Consider the following 12,166-nt stretch of genomic DNA (forward strand, 5'->3'; position numbering starts at 1 on the left):
GAAGCCAGAGCCCTGATGCCCCGCGGTGGGGGGCAAAGCCAAAGTCTTCAGGCTTCAGCTTTGGCCCCCGGTGGCGGGGCTCGGGCTTAGGCTTTGACCACCGGCCCCAGCAAATCTAACGTCAGCCCTGACAACCGTATTAAAAAGGGGTTGCGACCCACTTTGGGATCCCGGCCCACAGATTGAGAACCGCTACTCAAGGCATTTCACATTGAAATGCAGTCAGGACGCTGTGTGGCTAGCAATGGTATTTCTTTTCCAAAAGAATTTCATTACCTATATTATTAATACATTAATATATTAAAACTGAAAGAATTGTGCAAAAATAATTTACTGTTCACTTTATATGCGGTTTGGTTTTTTGCCTTTTCTCAAATTGGACAAGGACAATAGACTAATCAGTTTATTTTTTTTTTCTGGTCAGTTTCACTTTCTGATTCTCCTGCACTAGCACCATGCCCTAATGTCTGGGTCAGAAACACTGCAGATATTTCTGTTGGTTTTAGATTTTGCAAAGGCTTTCTCCTCCCCCCCTCACAACTTATATTTCTGAACAAGTTTGATCTTAGATTTCTCCTTTAAACTATTAGTTACATAATGAAAGATAATGAAAAGTTTGAATAACTGAAGTTTCTGATAATGAAGTAATTTGCAGTACTTAATAGACATGCAGGCTGTGACCCTATTTTGGATAACAGAGAGTGTTTGGATAATCAAGATTATGCTATGTCAATGTATACAACAAATTATCACCACAACTCCAGTATTTAGTTTCATTATCCTTCCTTTGTCAGCCTTCTTGGAGTTTAAAGACAAAAGCAATGCATAACACTGGGCAAAATTCTCTGCTGATGTAAAAGGGAAAAATGCCACTGAAGTCAGTGTTTATAATATTTGTTATGGTGAGTTGTAAACTTTTATTTTGTGTTACCAAGTACAAAACATAAAACTGTCTCAGGGAGGTTTTCTTGAACAAAAATAATTAAAAACACAACCCATAATACAGAGAATTAAAACATTTTTAAAATGTTAAGGCAAATGTGATGCATTTGGCAACTCTCATTCAGCAGAGAAGCAAAATAAAATGAAAAAAGTGCCCTGCACCAGGAAATTTCTCCTATTAAATACCAGCTCCCACCAGTTAACTCCTGTGAGCAGACTTAAGGACAGCCTTAGAGGTTCCAGTTAAATGGATTGTGTGCACCATTTATTCACTGCTAGTTATTGAAAGGCATTGCAGTGAGTATATTTTTTAGAAATTGTCCCAAATAAGCATGTGACATTTATTAGCCTATGCTTCATTACTGCAGCATATTCCCATGTTGCTGATTAAAGACTCAGGCTTGGATGCACAAAGGTTCTTAGGTGCCTAGAAAAATCACAGGAACACACTGTGATTCACAAAGCCTGAGTTAGGCACCTAGGCTCCCTGTACAATGAATGGGGTGAGAGATGCTTTCGACTGTCATTCACAAAAGCCAGTACTCTAGTCAGGAAGCCGCCTAAGCTAGACAAGGGGAGATGCCAACCTAGTGGTGTGCAGTAAACACCACCCCTCTGTCAGAGATAGGCACCTAAGTCTTGACTTCAGGGAGGCACTTATCTCTGCTAGCAATTGTCAACTGGAAATCCACTTTGGAGTTAGGTGCTTTTACTAGAGGTCAGGGTTTGGGGGGAGGGAGGAGATCCCTCATCACTTTTCACCTAGTGGTAGGGTATTCATCTAGGATGCAGAAGACCCCCAGTTCAAATTTCCTCTCCACCCAAGGGGAGTAGGGATTTGAACAGGGATCTGCCAGCTCTCAGGAGAGTGCTCTGACCACTGGGCTATAGGATAGTCTGATAAGGGGTTCCCTAGACCCAATTCACAGTACTTGAATAACATCTAGCACCAGCAGAGCTGTCTGTCCCACCACTGAGATAGGCCATGACCCTGTTCTTCCAGGCCCTTAATGGAATGGGACTTGGCTATTTCAGAGACTGCCTTATTGTCCCGGATCTCCTGAAATAGCTGTGTTTCCCAGAGACACTGGAGCTGCACAGGCTGATTCTGGCCAGACAGCACTGGGTGCTACACATTCTCAGTAACTGAACCCCGGCTATGGAACTCGTGGTCAGAAGAGACTACGCTGAGCCAAAGCCTGACTGTCTTGATCAAAGTGTAACAGAGACCTTTTCAATAAAGCCTTCCCTCAAAATCAATGCTCTTCGAAAATAAACCAAGCAGACCAAAAAAAAAAAAAAAAGAATCTTTCACACTGCTCCTCAGCCAGGAGGCGCAGAAAGAGACAAATGCCTTTCTGTTCTGAGCTTTTCTCCGCTTTAATTTTGTGCAGGGCACAGAGCCTGCCTAGAAACCTATGAAAGATAGATGGATTAGATTAACTCTTATCAAGAACATTGCCTAATTCCACTGATATTTATTTAGGTGGGACTTTATCTGGAGTAGATCACATTGGCATTTGGTGAAAGATTACACACCCACATCTAAAATGTAACTCACAGTAGGGTGAAAAAAATCTGAACCCTCCCTTCCAGTTCTCACCTCCATCATTTGTCAAACAAATCTCACCTCACTGCATTCCCGATCAGAAAAATCCCTGACTAAGTAAATGGGTCTTGTGCTGAACTCTGCAGGGCACCAATGTGATGCATGAAAACAAATGGTCTTGCTTATAGGAAACTTGGAACAACACTGGGCCTCATCATAATCTCAGTGATGCTGGTTAAATAAGTAACTCCACTAGAGCTATGTAGATGTGGAATTAGCTCTCGTCTAAACAATTCTGCCTGTGTTATATATAGTTTCCAGGCATGGGGGGAGTTGTAATATTTTTATAAAGAGAAAAATACACTGACAGTATTTTACAATAATGGCATAAAACAGTGCAGCAGCCCCCCGGTAGGATTCAGTATGCAGGACTATAAAATGTGGAGTCCCCCCCCAGGGCTTTTTAAAATAAGGTTTTCCTATCTTTTATTACTAGATACATTGGCTTGGGAGAAAAAATCTTTGTTTTTATAGGGCCAGATTCTTATCTGAGTCACAGTGAAGTAAATGCACAGTAAAGGTGTTGAAGTTAATGGGATGATTCCAGGTTCACACCAGCGTAACTGAAGGCAGAATCTGACTGCCAGAGTTCATCGGCTCCTGCTGCTTATTCACCATTTGATGACATCATCCCCCATTTGTGGAACTGCATTAATTACTTCAGCACCCAATTGTGATGTGAAAGATGGAAGCCTGGTGGGAAGTAGGGAACAAGCTAGGAGAAGTAGTGTTTGCCACCAGGCTGTGCAGGGGCAGAGAGCTTCTGAGAAGCCACTACTGGCCCTCAAAGCAGGGATCCTGATCAGCTGATGTCAATTTGCTCGCCTTAAACCCTGAATAGCAAGAATCTTTGGAAAGAGGCTACTGTTAATCTCTTCTCCCACTCAGATCGCATAGGTTCTTGGATAAAAGCCACTGCGGACACACCCTCCTCCTTCCCCGACTCACACTACTGAGATATTCTGGGACTATCACTTTGTGTTCCTCAAACTGCCACCCCGCCCGGTCAGACAGAAGAGGTCTTCAAGGTCCAGCTGCTTTCAGGCTGCTTCCTCTTGCCAGCAGCAGAGATCTTTGGAGGGCAGAGTGTTTGTCATTAGCAGCTCACTTCCTCTGTATACATTAGCAGAACAGTTAGGGCAGAGAGATCCCTAGAATACCAATAAACCTACTGCATGTACAGTCCTTGGGGGAACCCCAGAAACCAGCCCTCTGAGAACGAAGAGCAGATTAATCCTAGACCGCTGCTGACATGCTATAAGCACACTATGCTCACTCCTTATTAATGATAGGCTATATTCATTTATCTGAATTTCTAAAGTAACTGAGTTTCAGAGTGGTACCAGTGTTAGTCTGTATCAGCAAAAACAATGGAGGAGTCCTTGTGGCACCTTAGAGACTAACACATTTATTTGGGTATAAGCTTTCGTGGGCTAAAACCCACTTCATCGGATGCATGGAGTGGAACATACAGTAGGCAGGTATAAATATACAGCACATGAAAAGATGGGAGTTCCCTTACACGTGTGTGTGTGTGTGTGTGTAGACAATGCTAACGAGGCCAATTCAATCAGGGTGGATGTGGCCCATTCCCAACAGTTGAGGTTCAGCTAGTTTTGATTCCAGTGAAACCAAGGCAAAGAGAGTGTCATAATGACAGAAACACCTCAATATTTGTATGATGACTTTTCACAGAAAGTTAGAAGCTATTTTTTGTTTTCATATAGAGATATGATAGAAGACCAAAGCAAAGCAACATACAGACACTCCCCGCCCCCACCATATAGTAGTAGTGCTCTGGATGGTATAATCAGAGACACTAGAGGATGAAAAGACCCTTAATGCCACTTAGTCTTTCCCCCTTACAATGCAGGAAGGCTTTGTCCAGACTAGTTTCCAAGGTCCCAGGGTGATGGAACTTGCACCACATCTCCTGGGGACTAATAGACCTTTCTGTCCCCTCCTGATAGCCTCCATTTTCTGTTAGTAAGAATTTCATCCCATTGCTCTTACTCATACCATCATAGGTGGGATTCTTCCCAAGCACAGGGAGTCCCCACCCTCTGGACACTACACAGCCCAGCTCCTTATGCATCACCATGTAGGCTGGGATATGAGCAGGGGTGGAAGACAAGCCCAGGTATGTTCAGATCCACTAACCATTGATCCCTGCAGAGCAGAAATGCAAGAGCAGCAAAGGCTACTTCAGCCTGAGGGTTTCAGCAGTGGATATGAAGCATCCTAGAGCGAGAGATTTTTCTCTTTTCATCTCACACAGACCTACCCTCCCTCATGCCTGGGGCAGTGGGAAAAGAGGTCTGGCCCAAATATGACAGCACTCTTTTTGTCACAGGGTGCTCTACTCACTGTTGGGTAGCACCCCCTTCTGGCAGTTCTGGGATTAGGCTCCACCCGGTTCAGTGCCCCCTTCCTGGTCTTCCACCCTTGCAGCTCTCCTCTCGCTCACAAAGTTGCAATACTCTGTCTGAGTCACACCATGATTTCCCATTCCTGGGGAGTCTTTCAGAGTCCTTCTCCACCAGCAGCATGAGGCAGTCCTCATTCTCACTGCCCTGTGTCATGCCCACAGTGACTCCAGCAGTCTTCCTATTCACTGCCCCCCAGCAATAGCACTCTGCAGTGGATGGTAGGAGAACCCAGGCCCACCCTCTGCTCTGGGTTCCAGTCCAGGGCCCTATAGCAAGCAGTTGGTCAGGGACTTCACCAACCTTACTGCTCTTGCCCCTGAATGACTTCCTACCATGCTCCTTGAAGCTTCTTTTTCATCAGCCTTCCTAGTCAGACCCCGCTCCCTTAGGCCTACTAAGTAAACCCTTCCTAGCTCCCCTGCCTCAGGGAGAGAGACTGCAGGCTTCCTCACTGCTGCCTCACACTGTTTCCAGCCTCATGGCTTTATAGACACCCCCCTGTTCCATCACAGGTGAGCATCCTTCTAATTAGTGGCCTTAATTGGCTGATTGGGCCTACCTGGCCTCATTCAACGGCCTGGGGACTGTACCCCATCACACCAGCTCCATAGCTGCTGCAAACCCATAGTGCATGCTTCACTCACTCTCTGCACGAGTCTTCTGTTCTTAAAACTGGATTTACAACACGGGACTGCTCGTGGGAAGACAAAAGCCACTAGCCATAGGGTCCACCAAGATTCTATTGCCACACACACAGATACAAGTGCAGTGTTTCCTTCTTCCCTGAAGAAGTCACTGCTCTTTTCCACCCATCCTCTGAGATTCTGTCTTTTCTTCTACAATCAGGTCTTGCCATGACATTGAGAGGCTACAAGCTCAGCCTTGCTGGGTGCTCATTCTAAATGTCTTTTGCCAGGTCCAGCTGATGCTCTGGAGCAAGTGACAGCTTCTAAGTTCGCTCACCAAGTGCTAGGAGACAGTATTTTGCAGGAACTCCAGTCAGGTGCCTGATCATATTACCACATAGACCCCACTGTGGTCATAGTTTTCACTGTTTCATTAATGCTGCTTGAGACTACCTGAGCTGAGCACAGCTTTTATGCCGCTGATTTATTTATTTGAACCTTATGATGCTCTGAATCGGTTTTAGTTCCATTTGGCAAAGACATGATATGTGTCCCTGGGAGCTTTCTCCCCTTTCCTGTGACCAGTTTGTAGGAGCCCTTCTGCACAGGGTTCTTAGCAGTTTTTGTTTCACTAGTTAACATTATCCCATGTAGGATAGTGGGTTATTTTGTGTGCTTGTGACATGCAGGCAAGGAAGTGTTAATTAATCTATTGGCCAAAGCCAGGGAAAGAGAAGGGCAACATCCAGCCATACAAAAGAAAGAAAATGAAGATACAGTATTTTATAAAAAATGGACTTTGGGACAATGGCTGCTCCACTATGGCCCACTGGCTGCTCTCGGATCAGGTGGCTGCTGCATTCTTGAAGTTTTGTCGATTTCTCACATTTGGGGCTAGTTCCCTAGAGGAGGAGGAGCGGGGGCAGGACCTGGGACTGAGCAGGGGGGTCAAGCACCCCTGGGAACTCAGGAAGTCGGTGCCAATGGCCTAGCAGACAAGGGAGAGATGACATAAGGTCTAGAAAATAATGAAGAGTTTGCTTTACAGTGGACTCTGGCTGGAAATACTGTTTGGTTGACTAGTCTGAATCTGTCTTCCTGATGATCACTGAGTCTTCATGTGGATGTATAGAAAGCTGTCAATAGGGACAGGTTAAGAAAATAAATAAATAAAAAGGTTATTTTAATTATCTCCCTGAAACACAATCTCCATCACAAGAGGGAGGTACTTCCAAAACTGTCTTAACATTCACCCCAAAATGAAAGAGTCCCCATCACAATGTGTGCAACTTCGCAGCACTACAACTGGCTGGAAAAATCTGGTTCTTTGTGAAACTCTCTCTGTGTTCCTTTTGGTCAGAGGTGGTTTTGAGCCTTCTGGCAGGGTTAGATGTTTCATTCTGCGTTTAATGTTTAGTCACCCAAACTAAAAATGTTACATTATGTGTAACCGTTTCCACATAGGATGGTTCCTTTGCAATGAAAGGGAATTCCCGGCAGGGTGGGGCCTTTATGCAGCATGAAGCACAGTGGGCCCAAATACTGAATGGGAGCTTTGGAGGGTAACTGCAATTCAGATATTAAATAATGCTGATGGTGGTACAGCGTCAGGTCTGTTCTGCCAGGATCTCACGTCTAAAAGGAGCTTTCCTTTTGTTTTTTACTTCAGAAAATGAGCCACCCTCCTCTTTGGTCTCTGGAATCATTGACTACAACATGCCTCTCACCTCCACCTATCTGAAGCAAATGAAGCTGCGGGTCATGAATTCACAGGAGCAGGTGAGTTGCTCTCTTCCTGACTAACAGAGTCTGTCTTATTCCAAGAGGTGCTGAGCGGCACCAGAGCAGATTTCTGTCCAGACTGAAAGAGTAGAGTGAATGGCTGATGCTTGGCATCTCAAAGTAGTGATGGCCAGATTTTCACAGGAACAGTTTTGTCTAGCTTCTGTGCACGTGCAGGTTGGGAATTGCACAATTGCAGAGAGTGTTGCTGTGTGTAGGTTGCGTGCACGCAACATTTTCTTTTTGAAAGTCTGTCTCTAAAAATCCATGCATGGTTTTTGCCAAAAGGGAACGGAGGAGAGGAACAGAAATGTATTCAGTGCAGTTATTGTTCATTACTATCTGCATGTTCTTTAGACATATGGTGGTTTTAAGTGAAATTAATATAAAAATATCCATGACAAAGAGGAATGTATTTCTCTGCCACCTTCCAAACTGCTTAAGGGCTTTAGCAAATCGGGACTGATCCCTAGGTTTTGCTTCTGTTGCTCAGGTGTTCTCTTTTCTTGAGTTGTTCGGCGTCTTCCTGGAGAATCAGCTCCAGTCACTTCCTTCTTGTCTCCATCTGGGAAGAGGCTCAGCTGTTTGGTGACAATATTATGCCTCTGGATTTTGATTTGGGAATGGAGTGGGTAGACTGCCACATGATTATACCCAGGCCATGGAATTTTCCAATGTTCTGCAGCTGCAGAATTTGCCAGGGAATCTTCAATGCACCATGGAAACAGACTATAAAAAGAATACACTTTCCTGACTCCCCACAAAGTTGCATTGCTGGCACTTCAGAAACCAAGTGTCAGATTTTCTTCCCACCAAATATAGGTTGGAGATTGATCCCCTTATGCTTTTCTCCTTAGCTTCCCATTGCCACCAGGAGCTGAGGAGTTGTGTGTGTGTGTGTGTGTTGTAGCAAGCAGGAGGCACTGGTCAAGTGTTAACCTGAATGGTAAAGTTGAAGTACATGGATGGTTGTTATCTGATGGCAGCCTAAAGAGAGAACTCAGTGCAGGGGTGTAAAGTGCCAGATCGCCGTTATTTGCAGGGACTGAGGAAATAGATGTTGAATCTTTTCATTGGGTCAGTGGAAAAAACACCTTACCGTGGGGCTAAATTACATGTTGGAGAGTGCACTTCAGCATAGCTTTTTACTTGCATATGCTGGACGCCCGAGTTTAACAGTCTCTGTCCAGTGGGTAATATTAGAGTTTAGAACTGTGAAAAGCTGGGGATCTAATGATTTTGCAATCAGTTGTGGAGTCTGATGCTGTAGAATTATGGACAGTTCTACATCTTCACCAACCTAGAATCTCTTTCCTCAGAAACTGGCTCTGAACATCATGAGAAAATTGGATTCTAAATTGGATCAGTTCAAGGGGCTTGGATGGCTCAGGGGATCAGTAGCAAAACAAAGAATCTGATCACTGGTTCTATATCCATCCTTGGATGAGGTGACCAAAAATTGTTAACACTTGCTGACTGTTCAGTGGCTTATGTGAAATGAGTTGGTGGGTCTCAATCCAGAAAAACTCCCACCATAGTTGATGTTTTTTATTGCAAGGCTATGGACCATATGGGTCATGGAGACTGAACTCTTATCTCAACGCAGGAAGAGGTCCTTTCACGTCAGGGGTGAGGCATATTAGCAGGGTTGTGTGGGAGGTTTGCCTAATCACTGCTTGTGCTTTACCTGTTCTATGAAAGAGATGACTTCATTCTCCTGGTCTCTAAAACTCAATTAACTAAAAATATGTGATGAATCTTAACCAAAATACCAGATCCAAGCCATAAATATGGATCTGAATTTCCATATTGAATTTACCTCTACAATGAGCCAAACCCAAATACCTTGGAAATCAGTAGAATTTGATGTAGGACCTGAGTTTTGAACTCTGGAATTCAGGAATGTTTGTGTCTGGAATTTTTTCTCAATAAATTACAGCAATAGCAAGTGTGTGTCCTCAGTTCTGTTCTTGGACCTGTCACTAAAAAGATGTATAGGAAATGTACTGCTACCAAGAAATGCTTTTGCATCTAGCTAACTGAGCCTCGAAAACAGTCCAGTGTGGGGAGTAGAAAGCTGCAAACAAGATGGCTGTTGCTGGGCAGACCAACACACTGAGCTATTTGATTTTACTAACTGAATTTATTTCCCTTTCTGAAAATAACCCTCTCCCTGACTCGCCAGCTCAGGAGTAGAAGGTGATGGGAGATAAATGCCAAAGAACAAAAAAAAAAAACCTAATTAGCTGAAAACAGCAGAAGGTTCTCAGATGCCATATTCCATTGCCCTGGTCCTGAGCTCGGACTTGCAAACAGAGGTACCTTGAAACCACTACACCATAAGGAAACTATTAGAATATTTATGTTCATAGACATACAAAGCAAATACATCAGAGACTTCACTGGAGGGGAGATTAGGAGTTATCACCATGAGGACACAGGCAGGTGGAGAGGAGCCTAATAAGTTACTAGTTCATGAGAGAAAAGATGCAAGATTTTCTCAGCACGGCCCAGGAAACAGGGAACAGCAACACAGGCATAACAAGAAGACCATTGTAATGTATGCTGTGCACTTCGGAAGCAATTGTTATCTGAGGATCTTACAGTGCTATACCAAGATTACATTAATTAATCCTTACAACACCACTGTAACATAGGTAAGCATTATTATCTCTATTTTACAGATGGGTGAAATGATGTATAGAGAGGTTAAGGGTCTGAATTTCAGAATTACTGAGCACCTGCATCTCCAGTTGAAGTTCACAAGGGACTTCGCTATTGCCAATTTAATCTTCTGCGGAAGACACTCCAATAGTAGTTTGATGGGCAGCCCAATGAACTTGTAAGACAAACAGATAGATAGTTGATGTCAATGGAAGCTGGAGGTACTCAGCACCTCTGAGAATTACCTTAAATGATTTTCCCAAGGTCATACATCATAGTTAAAACCACTTCAAAAAATTCCTTTGTTAGTAGAAAGATACGTCCAAAGGATTATACTGAATATCTGTCAGTAAAGAGTCCTCAAGCCCATTTCCAGTCATGGTTAATGTACTAGGTTCTTTTTAAAGCAGGACACACTAGCCAAATCCTGCCCTCACTTGCACTCATGCAATCCTCCTGAAGTCAGGCCAGGCAGGGCCCAATGTAAATAGGACCTACAATATTTGGAACTATAACCTACACTTCTGAAAGCTTGAGGAGATTGTGGCCATAGCTGTGGTGGCAGGCTGGGGCAGAGGGGAGCCTGCTGTACCTGGGGCTGGGAGTAGAGGAGGTATGGGGTGGAGGGTAGTGTGTCAGGGCTGGGGTGCAGGGAGGTTGGGTGGTAGGGAGGAGTGCACTGGGGGGGGTAGGGAAGATGGAGCGGGAGGGAGTGTGTCCCAGTGGGAAGAAGACATGAATGTTACTCTACTTTAGCTGTGATGCATCTGGACATGATGGATCAAGAGCACATATTAAAGGAAACAAACATGAAATCAGGTCCCAATCTAATGTTCTTCTCTGCCTGACCTTATCCCAGTGGTTCAGAGCAGGAGAAAGGTGTTAACCAGTATTAGGTTAGACCTTATGGAACTGATGCTACACCTCAGTTTCCCAGAAAGCGTCATATTGTTTATAATAGAACTTTCATCTTTCCCGGATATGGAATCAGCCAGCCAAAGGTTAAAGAGGATCATTTTGCTCAGGATTGAAAGAGTGGAAAAAGTGACAGAGGGGCAATCTGTTAAAATGGACTAATCTCCCTGGATCCCTCCTGCCTGGGGCTGAACCAAATGTTTGGGTATTATCCATTCTGATCTTACACTTGTAACTTATCCATGCCATTTCTGCTGTGTGAAGGTAGTGGGTCCTGCGACTACCAATTTCTTCCCAAGGATGTGGTGGCTAATTTGAGAAGCTGCTGTGACTTAAATCTTCATGCTTAATGTTCAAAGGAAATCCTAATGTTTGACATCCACTTAGCTGGCTCAGCCCTTCAATGAATGCTCTTTACTTCACTGGTGCTAAAGGCATTTATTTAAATTACTTGGAGATTCTGATCAGGCTATACAGCCTCAGGGCTAAATTCTGAGCAATGCTGAGCAACTGCAACTCCTTTTGTGGCTTTTGTTTTTTAAATGTATGCAAATAAAGTTTCATAGAGCACATAGTTATTCTGAGGCTCTGCTTCATGTTAAGCTTCTTTGTATAAAGCTTTTCTGTAGTTCTGTCTATTTACACAACACTTTGCAAACTCATGGGCTCGATCCTGCTGGGTGTAGGGTTGCCAGGTGTCCGGTTTTCAGTCGGAACGCCCGGTCAAAAAGGGACCCTGGTAGCTCCAGTCAGCACTGCTGACCGAGCCATTAAAAGTCCGGTCGGTGGCGCAGCGGGGATATGGCAGGCTTCTTGCCTGCTGTGGCTCCCCGCGGCTCCTGGAAGCAGCAGCATGTCCCCCACTCCTGCTCCTAGGCACAGGGGCAGCCAGGGGGCTCCACTCGCTGCCTCTGTCCCAAGCACCAGCTCCAGAGCTCCCATTGGCTTGGAACCATGGCCAGTGGGAGCTGTGAGGGCGGCGCCTGCAGATGAGGCAGTGCGCAGAGCCACCTGACTGCGCCTCTGCATAGGAGCTGGAAGGGGGACATGTTGCTGCTTTCGGGAGCTGCTTGAGATAAGTGCCACCCGGAGCCTGAACCCCTAACCCAGCCCTGATCCCCCTTCCACCCTCCACCCACCAAGCCCAGAGTCCCCTCCTGCACCCCAAGCCCCTCATCCCCACCCCAGAGCCTGCACCC

The 12,166-nt window shown here is 44.9% G+C and overlaps 1 protein-coding gene across 2 annotated transcripts in view; it reads left to right on the top strand.

Annotated features, from left to right (window-relative positions):
• NOL4L (nucleolar protein 4 like) overlaps positions 1-12,166 on the top strand; it is a 97,661-nt gene that overhangs the window by 27,621 nt on the left and 57,874 nt on the right. For both annotated transcript variants that reach the window (XM_044985277.1, XM_044985278.1), the window contains one exon: positions 7,276-7,385. In XM_044985277.1, the coding sequence (XP_044841212.1) occupies positions 7,276-7,385 (110 nt within the window). The remainder of the gene's footprint in view (positions 1-7,275; positions 7,386-12,166) is intronic.

The sequence above is a fragment of the Mauremys mutica genome, chromosome 13, assembly GCF_020497125.1.
Source record: "Mauremys mutica isolate MM-2020 ecotype Southern chromosome 13, ASM2049712v1, whole genome shotgun sequence".
Classification (NCBI taxonomy): Eukaryota; Metazoa; Chordata; order Testudines; family Geoemydidae; genus Mauremys; species Mauremys mutica.